General features: G+C 42.2%; 1 protein-coding gene across 2 annotated transcripts in view; it reads right to left on the bottom strand.

Moving 5' to 3' along the window:
* DEPTOR (DEP domain containing MTOR interacting protein) overlaps nt 1–20,897 on the bottom strand; it is a 131,175-nt gene that overhangs the window by 11,587 nt on the left and 98,691 nt on the right. Inside the window, exons 8-10 of one of the 2 annotated variants that reach the window (XM_084618168.1) lie at nt 18,058–18,128; nt 17,216–17,320; nt 12,943–13,088 (exon numbers count right to left, since the gene is read on the bottom strand). In XM_084618168.1, coding sequence (XP_084474294.1) covers nt 12,943–13,088; nt 17,216–17,320; nt 18,058–18,128 — 322 coding nt within the window. The remainder of the gene's footprint in view (nt 1–12,942; nt 13,089–17,215; nt 17,321–18,057; nt 18,129–20,897) is intronic. The other variant, XM_084618169.1, reaches the window with a different exon arrangement.

The following is a 20,897-nucleotide window of genomic DNA, read 5'->3' on the forward strand; positions in this document are numbered from 1 at the left end:
GCAGATCACTTTTTATTTTAAAAAATACATTTATCATAGAATCATAGAAAATTAGGGTTGGAAGAGATCTTAGGAGGTCACCTAGTCCAACCCCCTGCTCAAAGCAGAATCAACCCCAACTAAATCATCCCAGCCAGGGCTTTGTCAAGCCAGGCCTTAAAAACCTCTAAGGATGGAGATTCCACCACTTCCCTAGGTAACCGATGCCAATGCTTCACCACCCTCCTAGTGAAATAGTTTTTCCTAATATCCAACCTAGACCTCCCCCACTGCAACTTGAGACCTTTGTTCCTTGTTCTGTCATCTGCCACCACTGAGAACAGCTGAGCTCCATCCTCTTTGGAACCCCTCCTCCACACTTCAGGTAGTTGAAGGCTGCTATCAAATCCCTCCCGCCTCACTCTTCTCTTCTGCGGACTAAATAAGCCCAATTCCCTCAGCCTCTCCTCATAAGTCATGTGCCCTAGCCCCCTAATCATTTTTGTTGCTGTCCTCTGGACTCTCTCCAATTTGTCCACATCCTTTCTGTAGTGGGGGGCCGAAAACTGGATGCAATACTCCAGAAGTGGCCTTGCCAGTGCTGAATCATAGAATCATAGAATATCAGGGTTGGAAGGGACCCCAGAAGGTCATCTAGTCCAACCCCCTGCTTGAAGCAGGACCAATTCCCAGTTAAATCATCAAATTTTTTTTTTTTTTTTACAGGTTTATTTGAGCCTAAGCTTCAAGTTAGGCACAGTACTTATGTCCTGTGTATCCTAGAATCTCAGGGTTGGAAGGGACCTCAGGAGGTCATCTAGCCCAACCCCCTGCTCAAAGCAGGACCAATCCCCAATAGATTGAATAGAATAGAGGGGAATAATCACTTTCCTCGATCTGCTGGCAATACTCCTACTAATGAAGCCCAATATGCCGTTAGCCTTCTTGGCAACAAGGGCACACTGTTGACTCATATCCAGCTTCTCGTCCATTGTAATCGCCAGGTCCTTTTCTGCAGAACTGCCGCTAAGCCAGTCAGTCCCCAGCCTGTAGCGGTGCATGAGAATCTTCTGTCCTAAGTCCAGGACTCTGCACTTGTCTTTATTGAACCTCATTAGATTTTTTTTAGCCCAATCCTCCAATTTCTCTAGGTCACTCTGGACCCTATCCCTACCCTCCAATGTATCTACCTCTCTCCCCCAGCTTAGCGTCATCTGCAAACTTGCTGAGGGTGCATTCCATCTCATCATCCAGCCCCAAGACCGACCCCTGGGACATTCCGCTTGATACTTGCTGTCAACTAGACATTGAGCCGTTGATCACTATCTTTTGAGCCCGACAATCTAGACAGCTTTCTAGCCACCTTACAGACCATTAATCCAGTCCATACCTTTTTAACTTGCTGGCAAGAATAATGTGGGAGACCGTTATCAAAAGCTTTGCTAAAGTCAAGATATATCACATCCACTGCTTTCCCCATATCCACAGAGCCAGTTATCTCATCATAGAAGGAAATCAGGTTGGTCAGCCATCAATTGCCTTTGGTGAATCCATGTTGACTGATCCTGATCACCTTCCTCTCCTACAAGTGCTTCAAAATGGATTCCTTGAGGACCTGTTCCATAATTTTTCCAGGGACTGAGGTGAGGCTGACTGTCTGTAGTTCCCCAGATTCTCATTCTTCCCTTTTTTATGCAATGATACAGTTTGAATCCTGGGCCCAGTGAAGTCATTACTGACTTCAACAGTGCCAGGATTTCACCCATACTCATTATCTGTGCAGTTGTGGTACCACCCAATTAACAGCAAATTTCTAGTTCATGAAGTTGCCACAAGTATGATTCAGTTTTCTTCCAGAGCAAAACCAAGTTCAAATGGATTGTTGGGTTTCAGGGGATACTTCCATCAATAGATAATTTCTGAAAATACCTGGATATAGTGCTGGATAGAGTCCAGGTATTTTTAGTTCTCCAAAATCCTTCCAAATATTGTTAGCACCCAACACTAGAGACCGAAGTATCCCCTGAAACCACCACAAGCCATCTGAACTTGTTTCTGCTGAAGGAGAAAATGGAACAATGCTTTTGTAAGTTCTTTGGGACAGAGACTGCCTTTTTGTTCTGGGTTTCTACAGCACCTAGCACAGTGGGGTCCTGGTTAGGGTTGTCAATTTTGGGTGGGCATATTCCTGGAGGTTTCATCACATGACATAATCTTTAATTAAAAATGAATCCTTTAATTCCGGAGACTCCAGGACAATCATAGAAGGATGACAGCCGTAGGACTCCTGGTCTGATGCTGGGCTTGTAGGCACTATGATAATAAAAATAATAAATAACAACTTTTGTTTAATTCATGCTGTGGATGGGTTGGTACCACAACTGCACATATCATTTAAAAAATAAATTAGATGTGGCAGTGATGGGTGTCAAACCTTTTCAGATTTACATGTTAGCGAAGTGAAAAAAACCACTAACCAGTTCAGAATTAGGCCTTCTTCTGCTGTCATATGTCACCACTTTAAAAAAATTAAAACACCAGGGGTGAAATTCTGGCTCCATTGATGTCACTAGCAAAACTCCTATTGACTTGGATAGGGCAAGGATTTTCTGCCCAGGCTATACCCAGATCCTAGACACTTTAAACAAGAGCACAGCTTGTCATTTGTAGGCGTTAAAATCTTGAAGATGAACTGCAAAGCACATGGAAAAAGTTGTCACCTTGTATTGTCCCTTGTTATATATAATGGTGATATAATTTTTTTTGGATTACTTTTCTGTTAAAAATATCAGGTACTGACTTCTCATCTTTTTGCTGGAGGATTTAGGCAAGATATTTGGAAGACTTGGATGGTGATATCACATGAGCATGAAACCTGAACTGCAGTTCTCTCAGCCTTCAACTGAGAGGAAGGGGATGTTCAACTGGTAAAAAATTTAAAGAAACATGTACAGTAGAACCTCAGAGTTATGAACACCTCAGAAATGAAGGTTGTTTACAACTTTGAAAAGTTTTCAACTCTGAACAAAATGTTATGGTTGTTCTTTCAAAGTTTACAATTGAACATTGACTTAACTTTCCTTTTATTTTTTTTTTTTAGTAGTTTATGTTTAACACAGTACTGTGCTGTATTCGCTTTTTTTTTTTTTTGGTCTCTGCTGCTGCCTGATTGTATACTTCCAGTTCCAAATGAGGTGCGTGGTTGACTGGTGAGTTCGTAACTCTGGTGTTTGTAACTCTGAGGTTCTAATGTAAAACTTGGTATCCGCTCGCTGCTTATTTGAGGCTAGAGAGAACCTCAACTCATGCAAGCTTCCTGCCGTGAGATCAAGACCCTCCAAAGAACTTGTCAGGGTCCTCCAAGAAAAGAATGGAAATCTAGTTTTAATACAAAATTTTTTAAAAGATTTTTTAAAAATACTCCCCATCCAATTTAAGGTAATCATTAAATGTCACAGAGGAGCAGTAAATGACACCCTTTTTGTTTGTTTGTTTATTATTTTGCCTTGTAAGAAGCATAATGTACAGAATCTAATTTATGATCTTGTAAGTGAAAATGTTCATACCTTCAGTTGTCCAACTCATAACAAAGTTCTTGAAATAACTCATCCTATGTTGAACAAATAACCGTATTCACAAGCACCCTGAACTGAGATACTGTCAGAAAAGACCCAAGGAAAGATGTATGTTTGCCCCCTCCAAATAAAGGGAAACACAAGCTGTTCTGGGATGGCCTGCTTCCACCCTCTTAATCTTTACATTGTCATATTGATAGAGGGAAGGAGATAAAATCAGAGGTCCTAAAAACCACCTGGCAATTTAGCATTTTGGATCCCTCAAACGTGCTTCATGAAATCCCTGTTGTATAAGTACAATGAGGGCCGGAACATCACATTTTGACTACTACTGTACATAATCCAAAGGTTTAAATATGAGCAACATCCTTTTCAACGTATCTGAGTTTACTGCAGTAAAAGAGACTCAACTGCAGCTGTGTGTTCTGCTCTGTAAATATCCCTAGCAAATGTGTAATTGGCTGTAGAGTGGGCGGTGTGGAAGTAGGCCAGGATCCAGTTCTTGCATAAAACACAGGATTAGCTCTCCAGAGAACTGCAATTCCCTTTCAATCTCTATTGAAGCTTTAAGCTTGCTTAATGTTGTAACAGTGTTCCCAGAAAATGCTTATTAGAAAATGTGGGGCAATTTCCAGTAAAGAAAAATAACTTCATTTATGGAATAACAAATGTGTCCACATTACAATTCCTATGCACCCTATCCTTCAGTCTTTACTCAGGCAAAAATCTCACTGGAGTTTGGAGTAATGGGAGTTTTTTTGTTTTTGTAATAAGGACTGTGGGATCAGGCCATTTAAATGTGAAAGTTGACATTTTTCTGCAGGATTGTTTAGAATAAAGTAAGTGCATTTTAAAAGGTAATTTAATTTTTATGGTGCACCAAACCCAGAGGCCTCTATGACTGAGGGACAAAATTAGTAACTGAAGTAGCTACATAATAAAGTAACTAAAATAAGGTTGGACATTCAACAGCACTGAGCATCAGCTTACCTAGGCTCCAAGTGGAGGCAATGGGAATTTGACCATTGATTACACTGGGAGTGGAGTTAGGCCAACACTTCTGTAAATCCCATGAATAAAGTCACTTAAATCAAATAATTAGAATGGGCAAAATAGACAAAATGAAGAAAGAAAGTCCTGGGGTTAGGTGATCTGAATTCTATTCTCCACTCTGCAACGGACAGCTTCTGTGACCCTGTGCAAGTCACTGAGCTCCTGTATGTCCAGTTCTTACCATCTATAAAAGGGACTGACCTACCCGATAGGGGTTGTTGTGCCAATTAATTGGTTGGTGTTTGTCAAATGTTTTGTAACAGGAGTGCAATTTAGAAAGTTGCACATCAAGAAGAGGACAACCAGCTTCAATCCTCAAAGCACATTGTTAGAAAGTAGTAATAATATTCACTAAGCCCAGGAGCCTACAATACTTTTGCATGTTTAATGTCTGCTGCAGTTTCCACGGTATGCATCCGATGAAGTGAGCTGTAGCTCACGAAAGCTCATGCTCAAAAAAATTGGTTAGTCTCTAAGGTGCCACAAGTACTCCTTTTCTTTTTGTGTATACAGACTAACACGGCTGTTACTCTGAAACCTAATATTATACATATAAGTAATCCCACAGAAGTCAACAGGGTTACTCACATGCATAAAGTTAAGCATGTGTAAGTACTTGGAGAATCAGAGCATAAGAGTCCTGAATGGGAGTCTTCCAAAACCAGATCTGTGGAATAAGGAAAGATAGGGACTACTGCCTTGGAAGACTAATAGGGAATCGGTGTGCAGATGAAAACTCACTTTATAACTTAGAATGACTGAAACAGCACGGTCAGCAAAAGTACCAAGACGAAACACCAGGAGGTAAATTAGATCTAGATTCAGGTGCATTGGGAAAGCTTCCTCAGAAACTCACTAATTGTATACTTGGCTTTAAGGACTATTATCATTTATTGTATATGGCACTTTGAGGCCTAACATAGACACTTTATTTATCATTTAAATGAAAAGAGAAATGAAAGTCTGGGTGAAGTACTGCATCAATAATAGAAGAAGAACTGGGAATGCCTTGCTCAAACTCTAATTCTGCACATAGGGGTTTTTTCCTCAGGGGGCCCCTCCTTTGAAGTGTAGAGAAGTCTCCAAAATTGATCGGATTTAAAGGCAGTCAGGAGCAGAATTGAGCCTGTAATGCGCATAAGTGGTATTCAGCATTTTTTAAGTCAAACAGCTGCTCTCCTTGTTTTCACAAACAAAAGTGCAATTGTTTCTGATTGGGTATGACTAGCTAAATGGAGCCATAGCTTTAACCCAACATCTTTTCCTAATTATTCATCAATATAGTTAAACGATGACAGCTTGTATCTTGAACAACAACAACAAAACACAGTAAGAATTGTGATGCAGGGTTCTATTAAGTAGGTCAAGCTGATCAGAACCCTATATGCTTTGTAAACATTTAAGCCAAGTAACTACAGTATACACAATACTAACAATGACACAATTATGGAGGAAAATAAATCTAAAGAGTTCAAGACATTAACTAAACTGTTCTAGAAGGGGCTAATCCTAACTGGTGCCAAAGTGCTGAGTGCAATGGGAGTTCAAAATATTCAGCGTCTTGAAGGACTGGGCCCAAATTCACTGTTTATTAAACAACGTCCATCCTTAATATTCTTGTTTAATGTTCAACCTTCCTGACACTGTAGAAATCCAGTAAAGGGACAATTTTTAAAATGCAGCCCCATTATTTAAGCAGTCTCTGTTGTCTAGGAGTTATCTGCAGTAGCCTGAGAAAGCTCAAGTGTGTAAGGTCACAGCTGCTCTGTCTGGCACTAAATCTCACCATTTAATGGGTTGTAGACCATCCTGGAATTTAGAAGTTGTATCAAAACACAAGCACAGCACTGTTTTACACGGCAGCTGAAACCAAGACTGCTTTATCTCTGTCTGAATGGATATAGCTGTAATGGCTCAGAAACAATTAAGAAAAGCAGATACACAAATCCTGGGTCTGTGGATATCTGAGCTATAATGTCATAAAACTCCCCCCTTATTCAGAAAGATTTTTTTTAAACCTACATTTTATTTTAAAAGTGTGACCTGGTTTAAAATAAAACAACCCTAACTAAGAGCTAGCAGATAGCTTTTTGAAATGTGTTTGCAGCTGATATCAAAAGATGGTAACATATAGACACAAGTATAATACGTTCATTGTTTCCCAGAGATGTTTTAGAAAACAGACACACAAACACTGGGTTAAATTCTAATGTCATTTTACACAGTCGTAAACTCAGACTGGGGACCAAAGGGAGGGTCCAAAATCTGAGGGACCAAATCTGACACATCATGAAGAATTCATATTTTTGGAATATTTCAGTTCTTATAAGGAAAGTAGGCTGATTTCTTTTATGGACCTATAAAGCTCTCTGTTATAATACTGTCTTTTAAAAAAAACGACACTGTTATCAAAAACATAGTACTCTTTTACATAGTCTTTATGGGTCAGATTCAGATCTGGTGTAGGCAGGTGCAACTCCACTGAATTCAGGTCCCATATGTTTAAGTACAATTGCAAACATGATAATTATGGTGAAATTCAGACTTATGCACAAGGCCAACTCATTCTATTCTATAGATTCTTATACTACCCTCATTATCATAGTACCTGAATATCTTCCAACTGTGAACTTAGCAACATGACAAACATCTCTCCTGTAGTTCAGGCAAAGGACTAGGAGTCAGGAGATCTTAAACAGACAAAAACTATGTCCCACTTAAGTGCCACTTGAGCCATACTTTGTGGTTCCATGGGTCCTGTCTTAGTCCTCTGAACAGGGGTGAATTTTACCCTTATAACTTTATGGGCTAACATTTCAGATCCTGAATACTGAGAATAGTACTTCTTTGTCATTTAGCCTGGCCCCCATGCTAGCTTTAGCAAGGCCCATAGACCAAACAGAAAGTGCCGTGCAAAGCTGGCTAAATTTTTTAAAACTAACTTTACATCCAATAATTCAGAGAGAAGTCCAAAGTCTATCAAATCAGATGCAGTCTTTCTCTCCCCCCAACTCTTACCTTCTTCATGATGACTATGCACTCAAGGACATCTGCCTGCAGTTGGGTGAAGATTTTGTAATCATCAAAAACACACTCAAAACAAAGAACAGGGTTTCTGATAAGATATCTTTGAAACAGACCAACCCTTAAACAACCTTATAGGCAAAAGCACAACTAAAGAAACAAAAAAGTAGAAAGGAAGCAAAGGTAGAGAAGCACAAAGAAAAACAGGAAGTTAGAGTGAAATCCTGGCCCCATTGATGTCAATGGGAATTTTGTCATGGACTTCAACAGGGCCAGGATTCACCCTTAATGTCTAGTGGTTTATTAAATAATTATAAAGGTGAATTTGAGTGCTTGCAAAGGATACAAGACTTGCAGCACTGGAAACTGAAAGCCTCTGGGTATCCACAGAACAGCGACATTCCAGGCAGCGATAGTCCAGGGAGTTCACCCAAAATCAAGTGTTGGGAAAAGATCTGTTCACAGAACTCACAGAACTGGAGGATGGTGGCTGGCTTAGAATGCCACTCACCCTGTTCAAATTTGACTGGACTGCAAAGTGGTGGTCAGGTGGTGGACAGCCTCAGAGGGAAAGGGTGCGGGGAGTGCATGCCAGAGGGACATAAGGATGTGCCCTCTACCCCATCAGATCTCTGCCTCCTATTGGTCAGTCAGAGGGAGATGGGAGTAATTTGGCTCCTCACTCGCCCCACCTCAATTTAAACCCTTGCCCTAGTCGTCTGGAGTCTCTTGCTCCATTGTAGTTTCCTCACCTTTCCTGCCTGTAGTTGTAATACAGGAGCTGTGTTTTCTGCAATCTGTGGGTCTGACAGATTGCCAGTTTTGTGGGTCAAGAGGGAATTGTTTATTGTTGGGGTCAAATCAGCAGAGGCCTGGTGGGTTTTTTCACCTTCCTCACAGCACCATGCAGGTGCGATCAGATTCAATAGGAACAGGACTTGGAGATTAGCTTTAGTGATTTGTATGAATGTTTAGTTTGTCACAACTTGCAGCCCATGTCCAGTGCAGATAAAAGGCCAAAAGGGCCAGCTCCCAGAAGTAAAGAGACATGGGACTTTTACTGGAGGCCGCTGGGCCTATGGGGAGAAGGGGAGATCCGGAGTCTTAGCAGACTGAGGTCCAGCTTTATTACCCTCTGGTTCCCTCACAGGGGTGCAGGAGAGGGCGAAGATTCTGTCCTCAATCACCTGCGTCTCCTAATCCAAGGGCCAGTTGGCTTCCAAAGTGTAACCCCGGTTACCTAACCCCCGTGACTATTCAGCAGCTGTGCAACTGCTGCTCTGCCAAGCATGTGTCCCTTTTAAAGCCAGTCTCTGCAAAACTGATTCTTTACTGTGCTCTGGGGTTAGGAAATCCAGAGTGCACTGAAGAACGTAGCACAACTCCGGGGGAAAACTTCGGTGAACCAGGAGTTTACATTTATCAGAGTGTGCACTGTACAAAGTTCCACACAATGGACGCCAATCCTTCCTCCCTGTTCTGGAGGGGCCGTTTCTCGAGCACAAGCAAGGTATTTCAGTCTCCATTGCCCCCATTTGCATGAAAATCCGTGCAGCTATGATGTAGTTACCCCTCCACAGGGAACTAGAGATCAGTTAATCATCTCACAAGGCCGAGTCAATTTGTTCTAATGCTTCAGACTTATGCGCATGTATCGTCTGTATGTACAGAGCTTTGAGATCACAGAGAGCTACGTTTCATTATGGGGAGAGTGACTGGCCCAAAGTCACCCAGTGAATCAGTGGCCAAGGCAGGAATTGAATCCCAATCTCCTAACGCCACATCCCATGTCCTATCAACCCAGCCACAATGCTGTCTCCTCCACCCAGTGCCAAGTTGGGTCGATTCAACCAGCTACTCAGCAATGAAACCTTGCATCTTGTTACCATGCACCTAAAAGAGGCAGTTCCCTGCCACTCAGAAAGATATGACATTTTCAAACCATACCCCAGACCTCAAAGATTCTGCCACAAACGAATGAAAGAGAAATTGTAGCTGCAAGGTAAAGATATTGGCAAGGGCGTTGAATCCCAAAGGGGAATAGCTAATAACTAGGAGGAAGAAGGGTGGCTGAGGAAATATTGCATGATTTAAATAAACCTAAAGATCGTTTGCTAATGTTATAGATGGTCACCGCCCAAGGAACTTGCTGGTTATACTCATTGTACTCTAGAATGATGGCAAAAGAAAGCTTTGGCAAAGCTGGTCTGCATTTAGCAGGCAGACTAAGGTTTGGAAGTGACATAGTATGTAGACCCAACTCCTAGGTCAGATTTTCCATCACAGACTTCTTTATTAAGAGAATTAAGAGAATTTTTGTTTTTCACTATGATTTTTCTTTGCTTTTTTGTTTGAAGATGAAAAAGTGATCTTCTTAGGGAGTCAATTGTGTTTACTAACAATCACAAACAACAGAAACATTTCCTGAAATTACTAAAACACAGCAGGATTGGACTCCAAAATGAATAGCAGCAAAATTAGACATCTAGTGCCTGATTCAGCTCCTGTTGCAATCAACAGCAAAATGTCCATAATTTAAATGGTATACAATCCACTGCTTAATTCCCTATTTGAGCAGAGGAACCACATTACTGCCATAAATTAGCATCAGAAGTATTTCTGTGTCAAAAATTGGGCATAGGAATTTAAAATCCAAATATCAGAAGTTACTATATTGCCATTAGTAGACGGTTTAAATGAGCCCTTTTTGCTTCTTTATACAGTATAAATGCAGGAAATTTTTATTTTTTCAAAAAAGTTTTTTTTTGTTCTAAATCAGTGGTCACCAACCCATAGATCGCGATTGACCAGTTGATCCTGGAGACTCTCCCAGTCTATTGTGATCTTCGGTCGTGGCAGTGCCATGCCACTCCCAGAAGTGGCCAACGCAGCCCCGTGGAGGTGGGGAGGAGCAGGGGTACCCGCATGCTGCTCCTGCCTGCAAGCACTGCCCCCGCAGCTCCCATTGGCCGGGACCAGGGAGCTGTGGCCAATGGGAGCTGCGAGGGTGGTGCCTGCAGAGAGGGGCAGCACGTGGAGTCACATGCCCCCCAACCCCAGAGGCTCAGGGGCGCATTGGCCCCTTCCGGGAGCGGCGTGGTCATGTGGTGCACTACTGGCTGACAGGGTGCAGGGGCTGGACTGGCTCATGATGGGGAGAAGGTGCCGATGTGCCTGAGTGGGGCCAGGGCAGGCAGGGAGCCTGCCTTAGCCCTGCTGCACCACCGATCAGGAGCCGCCCGAGGTATGTGCCCCCCCAGTGGGAGCCCGCACCCCAACCCCCAGCCCTGAGCCCCCTCCCGGAGCCAGCACCCCATACCCTCTCCTGCATCCCAACCCCCTGCCCCAGCCCTGACCCCGCTCCTAGAGCCAGCACCCCTTCCCCCCTCCCGCACCCCAACACTCTGACCCAGCCCAGAGCCCCCTCTTGCACCCATACTCCCTCCCAGAGCCTACACCCCACACTCCCTCCTACACCCCAACCCCCTACCCCAGCCCAGTGAAAGTGAGGGAGGGTGGGGGAGAGCGAGCGACCGGGGGAGGGGGAAGCAGGGCAGGGCCTTGGGGAAGGGGCGGGGTAGATCCTGGGTTGCCCTTAAATTCAAAAAGTGATCTTGGGCCTAAAAAGGTTGGAGACCACTGCTCTAAATTAAGATCTTAAAGATCTGCTCTGGAAGATTCTACGGTGGCTGAAAAAAACCTACAGCTGTCTCTATAACGGCAAAAATGGGGCCGGGAGCTCACCACTGATATGTACCACTGCGGTGCCAGCTTTACAGCAATGGACGTTGTAGTGTCGATAAATATCTGGCATATTTTTTTACCTGTGTGGTTGGAGAATGGTGGCAGCAAATCCTGAACCTGCCTGAGCACTGTAGGTGCCCTGCAGCTTCCAATGGTTCTACCATCGGTGAGGCTGCCCGGCTGCATACTTGTGATCAATGTTGAGTCCCATGTTTGCTCATGCAGAAGCAGCCCTTGGGAAGTACTGGGATGACAGGAGTCCAGAGAGTGAAAGCTGCAGTGGTTAGTCAGACGGTTGAACACCCCACGCTTTTTGTTTATGCCTATTTAACATCAATGACTAATGAACATTTTGGGGAAATTATGTATTTCATAGGTTTCAACATCGTCAGCCTTTCAAGTAAGCTGTGAAACCTCCGAATACAGAAAATACTCCAGAAAATCAGGGGAGACCAGAACTGACACTACTGATGTTTCGAAAGTGATAAACAAGCATGAAACTCGCCCCCTGAACACGTTTCAGGCCTTCTTTATACTTCAGTAAGGGTTAAAGCCTCATTTTTAAAAAATCCCTTGTGGGTTACTGTCACAGGATGTGCTAGCCCTTTAAGATCCAGTTCCACCTGAGCCTAGTTTTCTCCTCTGTCATGGGGTTTGGAGGTTAGAGATAATATGATCAAGAATGAGCCAGGCGGTTGTGGGATGACTAAGAGGCAGCCTGCACTCAGTGTAGAGAGAGACTCACCAGGACTAGGAGGTGCTAGGGAGTGCTGAGGAGCACTCTGCTCAAGAGAGCTGAGGCAGGATCTGGGAGAGGTCCTTCACAGTTGCCAAGATGGTAACTCAGGAGCAGAGCCTGTTAGAGACTTTGCTAAAGAGGCTGGATGAAGGCCTAGAAGAAGCAGACCATGTAGGAAGCTGTCCAGGGGAAAGTGAAGCAGGGGTGTTGAGTGAAAGGACAGTGACTGGGGGTCCCGGTTTAGGGACCCTGGGCTGGAATCCAGAGTGGAGGAAGGGTTTGTGCTCCTCCTACAGCTCCAAATGGCAGTGGTGGGTATAAAACCCTGCACTGAGGGGAAAAGGGTGATTGACCCCGAGAAAGAGACCCTTGAGTGGGACCACCTGAACTTTTTAGAGCCTGAGAGGGTAGACAGGTACTTGTTTAGGCCAACTTCATTTGCCCCGGAACAGGAGGTCTTGCAACTTAATTTTAGGGCCACGTCACCCCCAATGCACCAAGATACTCTACCAGTAAGCAGTGACTGCGGACCTGTAGGGAAATGGGTCACGAAGTGGGAAAGTCAAAACATGATGTCACACCCACTTAAGGCAGGAATGGCAACTGTTAAGTGAGTATTGTTAAGTGAGTGTTGGAGAGCAAATAGCCACTAATCCATTTTACATGTTGCTTATAGCATAGCAGAGGTATTCACTGAGGTTTGAAACACTTCAAACTATCCTCGAAGCATCATGATGCTAACTAACACCAAACTGCCTGAAAGCAATTTTTGTCTGTTTTTTTAAAGATATATTTCCACTAAGAAAAAATAAATAAAGGAAAACTTACCCTGCTACTACAACTTGCTCTTGTTCAGCATGAGTCACAGGACATTCAAAGCTAAAATATAATTCTGTTCTCTGATCTTCCAACTGAGTCTCTGTTGCAGAATGTAGCTTATAAATCCTCTGAATCCCTGCCACACCTAGCCATACCTAGTTGGATAAGTGAAGGATAGAGTTGCAGTTTCAATTTGAAAATTTCTTCCTTTTGTTAATTTAAGTCAAAACCAAACTGGACATTACTGTAGAACAGGTTTTATGGTTAAAACTTTCAAACCTGGGTCACTGAATTTAGACTCCTAAGGCCATATTTAGACATCTATGTATAAAAAGACCTGATCTTTCAGAAGAGCTGAGCACCCACAAACCCAGTGAAGTAGATGAGACCAGCAGATGCTGAGCACCTGAAAACTGGGCCTCTTATATTTAGTTGTTATGTTTAAAAATTGAGGACACATATATATTCCAACCATAACACTAACCACACTCTGTTATTACATATATTTATCTCTGCCCCCTCCACATAGCCTGTGTTTAAGAACATAGCTACAGTGTGCCATGTAACTCATTTGTCACCAACTTTTTTAATTGTTCACCCTTCCTAAATAAAAGCATTTCTGAATTCACTCTCTGTCTAATGTAATTATCAAATTCAGCAGCCAGCTGGTCACACTATCCTATTAAAATATCAGTAGGCTTCAGTGTTTTCAGGTAGTAATTGGAAACAGATGGGCAGCTCATGTCATTGGTGTTTTTATATAATCAGTAACATTTCTGTATAAGATGGGAATTCTAGGAGTGAACTGCATCTGCTTCAACAGCCCAATATGCAATTACACTACATAAATATTTATCCATGGTCTCTTTCATTCAGTCACTTGGGCCTCAATCCTCTAAGATAGTCAGAGCATCCTTTCGACACGCTCAGTTCCCTTTGCAGTCATCTCACAAGAGCCATTTAACACCTTGCAGGATCAGGGTCTGAGGGCCAAATACTAAGAGTTGTTATGTACCCTCAAAGGCCACTGAAATCAACGGAAGCCGTGGTTTCGCAGTCGCTCTAAGGATGTGGCCTTTACTCTGCAATGGAATCATTTCAGAACTCAGATCTCAAGTAGTCATCTGTGAATGTAAAACAACTTGCTGCAGGAAGAGACTTATGAGGCTGACTGCCTATCTCTGCCATTAAAGATCACACGGAAGCAGAACTATGGAGACAGACCTGATGGTATTAAGTGAGCCCTGTATCATAATCCCCAAGCAGTGCTCAAAGCAGCAGGGGTATAAGTGCTTATACCACATCCCAAATCTCACTACTACCATCTGAAAGTCAGGGAAGGGGGAACTGAAGTATGCTTTCATGTTTTATGGCAGTAGTTCTCAAACTTTTGTACTGGTGACCCCTTTCACATAGCAAGCCCCTTTTTAAAAACACTTTCTTAATATATTTACCACCATTATAAATGCTGGAGGCAAAGCGGGGTTTAGGGTGGAGGCTGACAGCTTGTGACCCCCCCATGTAAATAACCTCGCAACCTCTTTCGGGGTCCCAACCAGTAGCGTAGCTAGGGGGGGAGCGGGGGAGCAGTCGCTCCCCCGCCGAGCAGAAGTGGTGCCTTTTTAAGTCCTTGGTGCCTTTTCAATTTTTACTCACCTGGTGGTGCTCCGGGTCTTCAGTTGCGGGCCGGGGGAGTGGAGATAAGAAAAGGCACCACCCCCGGTACTCACTCACTTGCTCTGGTCTTCGGCAGCATTGAGGTGGCGGGGAGGACTCCCGACCCCCAGTTTGAGAACCCCTGTTTTATGGGGTGGAAAGGATTGGGTGGCATTGCTATCAAATTGTGTAATATTAAACTCTTAGTATAAAACTATAAATATTCATTTGCTGGTTATTATTCTGGGGCATCAGATGTATACTCCATATTTTAACAATGATCTTTGTCCCCCTCCCAGACTTAGTGCTATCTGCTAAATTCCCCAAACAGGACAGAGGGACAATCAGCAAATTAGTAATAAAAAATGTACCTTTTTTTAATCTCATTTGCAGGTCCTAAAGAGCAGACCTGCACTGAACACTAGTTTCTACTAGGTGTATTTCCCATCGTGCACTCTGGTGGCTACGTCTGTTCCACCATTAAAGAGAGTTGCCTACTGAATAAATAAAGTGGCTTTATCAGCCAAGACTGCATAAGGCATAGTTCCAAAAATGAACTCTTCTACAAGTGACATGCTGAGTCTGGGCTTTTCTTCAAATTCTTGCCCTTTTTATCATAGACCGTTTTCCTGTTATGGTACAGTTCTCAGAGCAATACTGGCAGACAAAGTTTCTTACGCCAGAACAGAGCTTCACTGCCAGCAGTTAATATGCCTAATGTTCTATTTGAAATAGGCCTGCCTCTGTGCTTCTAAAAAGGGGAAAGATTTACTTTGCGGCGGGCATACATTCAAATGTATTGTCACATACTTTCTTTAAAAGTTTTGAAGAGTTTTGAAAAATAGACAGATTAAGTAAACAGACCAAGCTTTTCAAAACTGGCGACTCAAATTAAATACCTAATTCCAGGGGAGTCTAGCACCCACATTTCATTAGGAGTGGTAAGTGCTCACTACTTCTGAAAATCAAGCCACCTATATTAGGTGCCTACTTTTTAAAAAGTTTGATCATAATGTTTAAAGTGCAAATCTACTCTGAAAAGAGACGCTATAAAATAGAGCCATTGAACTTATCAGATCTGCAGTGTGCGTGTGTGTTCAGAGCAATTTCTGCTGATTTTAGTGACTCAAATGAGTTTTTACTGTTTACTTCTATGAGTGCTGTGGAATTAAGAGTGTGCTGCATTCTATTCCTTCCTGTATGTCAAACTGTTTATTAAGCTCCCACTGACAGCAACTGCATTGCATGTGCATCATTGAGGACATAAATGGAAGACAATGAAGTTACATGAGTGTACCTGAAGGCATAATTTGGCCTGTAAAACCTCTATTGCAGTTGATGAAGCATGAAATGGACAGAACCCAGCTTAAGTTTATCATCCCAGAGTGAAGGGATGACACTTTAAAACAAAACCCCACTACGTTTACTGGTGAAATGAGCAAATTAGAGCTGAAGTCATTTAGACAATAAATATGAAACCCCACAAAGCTATTTTTACAAAGTCACATTTCAGAGTAGAACCACATTATCATAAATTGGTAAAATGCAGAGAGAATAAAGACTGCTACAAACCACTCGAGTAAACTGCTAGGTTCAGGGTTCCAACCATCAACATGAATAGGAATAAGTTTGAAGTCCTGGAAGTGTAACTCCTTTATACTTTAGGCGGGATTAGCGTTCTAAGATGGCCTATTTGAAGTGATATTGTCAAGATATTTTAAGTCTTTACCTATGTTATTCATAATTGAAGATTATTCAAAGTGATAGAATTTGGAAAAAACAATTAATTTTTCACCAGGTATGCTGTTTTTTTACACTTTGCACTTGACTCAGATTGGACATTGGAGCAAGACAGCGGTCAGCTTTCCCTTCCAGTTCTTACACATATGGGCACAATGAAGTTGCTTTTGGGTTTCCCACTCTAGAGGAGAATGATTAAGTCCATGTATTTCAGGGCCTGACCCAAAGCCCATTAAAGTCAATGGAAAGATTCCTACTAATTTCAGTGGACTTGGGATAAGGTCTACAAACACCTCACACAGAAAATTTTTTTTAAAATCATGGATGAAAACATTTCAGTTCATATTAGACATCTAAAATCTCTCTAGCGTTTTTTTCTTTCCAAAAATTGTGCCCTGGGCCAAAACAACTTTACTTTGAAAAATCAATTGCTAAACAGTCTTAGTAAAAGAAAACAGTGTCAATTTTGTGTCGTATAATATAGGACCTGACCAGCGTAGAAGCAGTATGGCAATTATTAACAATATATCATTATAAATGATACATAAATACCAAATAAATGAGAAGGTGGAGCTAGGGAAGGAGGGTAGAAACCACACACAGTTTGAAAGATGTGAAAGGCCTTTTAGAAGACTAAGAGAGAGGATCAAATATAGAGAAAATGATTTTTGGAAAGAAAACACTAAAGAGCTTTTAGAAAAGAAAATGAGAGTCAGAGAACCTCCAAGACAGAGAGAAGAAAAGAGGAAGGGTGAAGTTCTGGAGGAGGAGGAGAACAACAACATTTGACCCCAAAACGCAAAAGGCTGGTGTCTCACAGTGACTGGCCAGAGAGCATCCCTGAGAGATACCGAAAACCTCTAGCTAAACAGCTGATAAAAATTACCTTCATTCCTGCCGCAGCTGCAGGGCCACTGGGATCCACAGCCTGAATATGGCATGGCTTGCTCCCCCGTACAACAAAGCCCCACCCAACAGCATCACCGACAACCTTGAAAAGGAAAAAAAGACACAACAGTGTCCATGTAACTCACAGAGTAAAGTCCAAGTGGTTGAAGACATGATTTCAGCACCTTGTAGTCACCAGCATACAGTTAATGCTGCTCTGTGGATAGAAATACTTTACAGTGCCCTCCGCGTGGGCTATTAAATCTTTATTTATGGAGAAAGCCACCAACAGAATGACTGCATTTGTTTCTACGGTACTTTTCTTTTTTAAGTTACATCAGAGATGTTGACTAAAGGCTGTGAGAAGCCGTGCTTCCAATTAACAAGCTCAAAAAGTTTACTTTTTAAAAGGCTTTTCTTTTCTCTCTTATTGATTATGAATCAACATTTCAGTCTTATATTAGTCTAGTGTGGCCCGATGCAACTCACATTTAAAACTTTAATTCTGGATAGGTAAATACAGTACATATTTCCAATCTCTTTATAATCTTAAGTATTAATAAAAATAGTTCAGAAGCATTAGTGCAATACACATATTACCAGATTTCTGCCAGTGTCACTCTACCAAAGTCAATGGTGTTAGGCTGACATACTGATGGAATAATAGAAGGAAGAATCAGACTCCACATGTATAAAACTAATATTAATGGAATCTTATGGCTGCGATTTTTAGAGCACAAGTATCAGGAAATGTAATTAGGATCTAATTATACATCAGAAAATATTTGTTTGAACCAATTTACACAACGTATAGAAGAAAGGTATGTACTGGAGACATACTGTGAATGTTTTTCTTGCATATGGGGCTCCAGGCATCAAGAGTTCATCAGAAGTCACTGGTCTCTTTAATACTGCAAAGACATACAAAGGAGTATTAAATACAAACCTTTCTGAAGAAACTTTCATAAAGAACTGTTCTGGGATACGTCTTCTCCCTCTTACTTTATTTATAGGGCTTAATGTGTTGCGACCTTAGTGCATGGCTTTGTACTGCAAGATGTTTTTCAGGAAAATTCAACATGTTCTGATGACTAACATGTCACTGCTCAGTAATTCAGGTTCAACCGATCACAATTAGATAAATCATCTTCACTGGTGTCCTTCACAGTGTTCCCCTAAATTATGCCTTCCGGGGATAATTACTATCAAATATAGTATAATCCTTATTACCTGAAGGGAGCATGGAGGGACTGAGATACTATGGTGACAGGCATCCTAACTCTTTCTCAGACAGAGAGACAGATTAGATAATCTATGCTACAGCAAACAATATTATTAGTATTTGTGCAGTCATTTACTCCTGGGTAAAGTGTGTGTAAATGCTACAAAATCAGGACTGTAGCACTTTACAGCCACATTGTACAGGTGTAAATGACTGCACCAAGTGCAAGGCAATGAATACACAGGCCCTCTATTAATTACATTTGGCTTCCTCTGTTTTTTTAATTATAATTATGTTTGCTTCTTGTTTTCAGCGATAAACTATTTCTGATGACATCTGATTTTCTTATATCATGGAAGCAAGCGGGAATTTTTCAGGGATAACATTCTAGCATACCTGTAAGTGTCCTAAAATGCCATATATGGAAAAAAAAGAATTCAGGAAGATATACTAATAAAAAAAATTTCTTTCACTAGGATATTGACAAAATTATCTTAAGAGTTAAACTTTGCAGACTCTGCCAGTACTATCATTCTATCTTTTTGAGATCAAAGCCAGGTCAACTTTCTCCTTTTTAGTTATCAACTCTTACCTTTGTACTGCAAGATGTTTTTCAAGAAAATTCAACATGTTCTGTTGGCTAACATGTCACTACTCAGTAATTCAGGTTCAACTGATCATAATTAGATAAATCATCTTCACTGGTGTCCTTCACAGTGTTCCCCTAAATTATGCCTTCAGGAATAGTTTCTTTTTCCCTTGTGACTGGGCTACCTGTGCCTCAGATTTCCTTTAAGTTTTCACTTCTCATGAAATACAGCAGAACGCATCCAAGAACTGGTTTAGGTCCAGTTTATTAATGTTTTTCTCACCTGATCATTCTGGTTCTGCTATTGAGAAGCTTTCTAAAAAAACTCATTCCCGTTTAGCAGATGATTACTTGAAGTATGGGAAAAGCTGGTAGATCCCAGCTCTCTGATCCTTGTTTGAGACTCAAAAATAAATCTGTTAAACTGTTCTGAAGGTAGAATTTACGTCTAAGTGATTATTCATTTTAAACAGAAACACTGTGTAAGGAAGGTGTCAATATATTTTTTTTCTACCAAGACTTTATAATCGGCTGTCTTAAGATATCCTTGTTCTCACCACTCACGTGCCATACATAACCATAGCCATAAATGAATGGAAATAGTGGGTATACTTAAGATAATGCATACATTTATCAACAACAACAAAAATGCCAGCCTGCTTGTCACAGTAATATTTCCAGGGTAGAATGAATGGTTTAACAGGAGCAAAAGTTCACCATTTAGAATTCACCATCAAAGAATCTCTGGAGAGAATACCCGACAGGTGCACCTCAAAAAGATTACATTGTGGCATCCACAAACTGGGACATACAGACAGCAAGATGGAGATGAGTGGTAGACAGCAGTTGACTTTGAGTGTGCGATGAACAAGAATGAATGTTATTCACAAAGACGACATCCTCCATGGGGAACACTAGCGCTACTGAATTATGGCTCTAGTCATGTGACCAAACTGAACCCACCAAGTTCTTTTAATGTAGGACTTTACTGAAAACTCCAAGCCAAGGCAAAAGACAGGCTGTGCAATGCTCTGATGCAGTGGTCTCAAACTTTTTTTTTGCGAACCACTTAAAAATTGCTGAGGTTTCTCAGCGGAACACTTACTGAGTTTTCCAAATGTTGTTTGTATCATTAGCTAACTATTGTAAAGTGCCTTGGATAAAAGCGCTATATAAAAAAACCCTTAATAATAATTAACTTTCTTTTGTTTTACAAATAAAAGCACACAACTCATATTTTAATATCAGTAGTCTTACCTTTCTAATGTGACGGATGTGCCCTCTCTCTCGAGACGCGGCAGCCCCTGAGCTGGGGCTGGGAAGGAGGGGGTTCTCTCCCCCGCCACAGCAGCCACATAGTTGGGGCTGAGAAGGACGGGGTCTCTCTCTCTCTCTCTCTCCTGCCACGGCAGCTCCCGAGCTGGGGCTGGGAAGGAGGGAGATCTCTCCCTGTCTCCCCCGCCACAGCAGCCACAGCGCTAAGGCTGGGAAGGAGGGCCATCTCTCCCTGGCAGCCGCAGCCCTGGAGCTGGGGAAAGTCGCCTCTTTCCCTGGCTGCCGCAACCCTGCCCATCCCAAATTCCTGCCAACCCTCTTCTCGCCCCACTGCCTCCTCCCACCTACCGCTATTCCCCCCAGGCCACCACCTCACCTTACATGTGCGTCTTCTCCAGGGTCCAGGCACCTAAATAGCAGGTCGCCTGCGCGGCTCCACTAATTAGGTGGGTCGCCCTTCATTCTCTCGTGTTCAGCCGCCCAGGTGCGCATCTTAGAGGGAACTATACGCGGACTACCTGAATGGAGCTCACGGACCACTGGTGGTCCGCGGACCACAGTTTGAGAACCTCTGCTCTAACAGCCAGAAAAAAA

The sequence above is a fragment of the Lepidochelys olivacea genome (genome assembly GCF_965140295.1).
Source record: "Lepidochelys olivacea isolate rLepOli2 genome assembly, chromosome: 2".
Classification (NCBI taxonomy): Eukaryota; Metazoa; Chordata; order Testudines; family Cheloniidae; genus Lepidochelys; species Lepidochelys olivacea.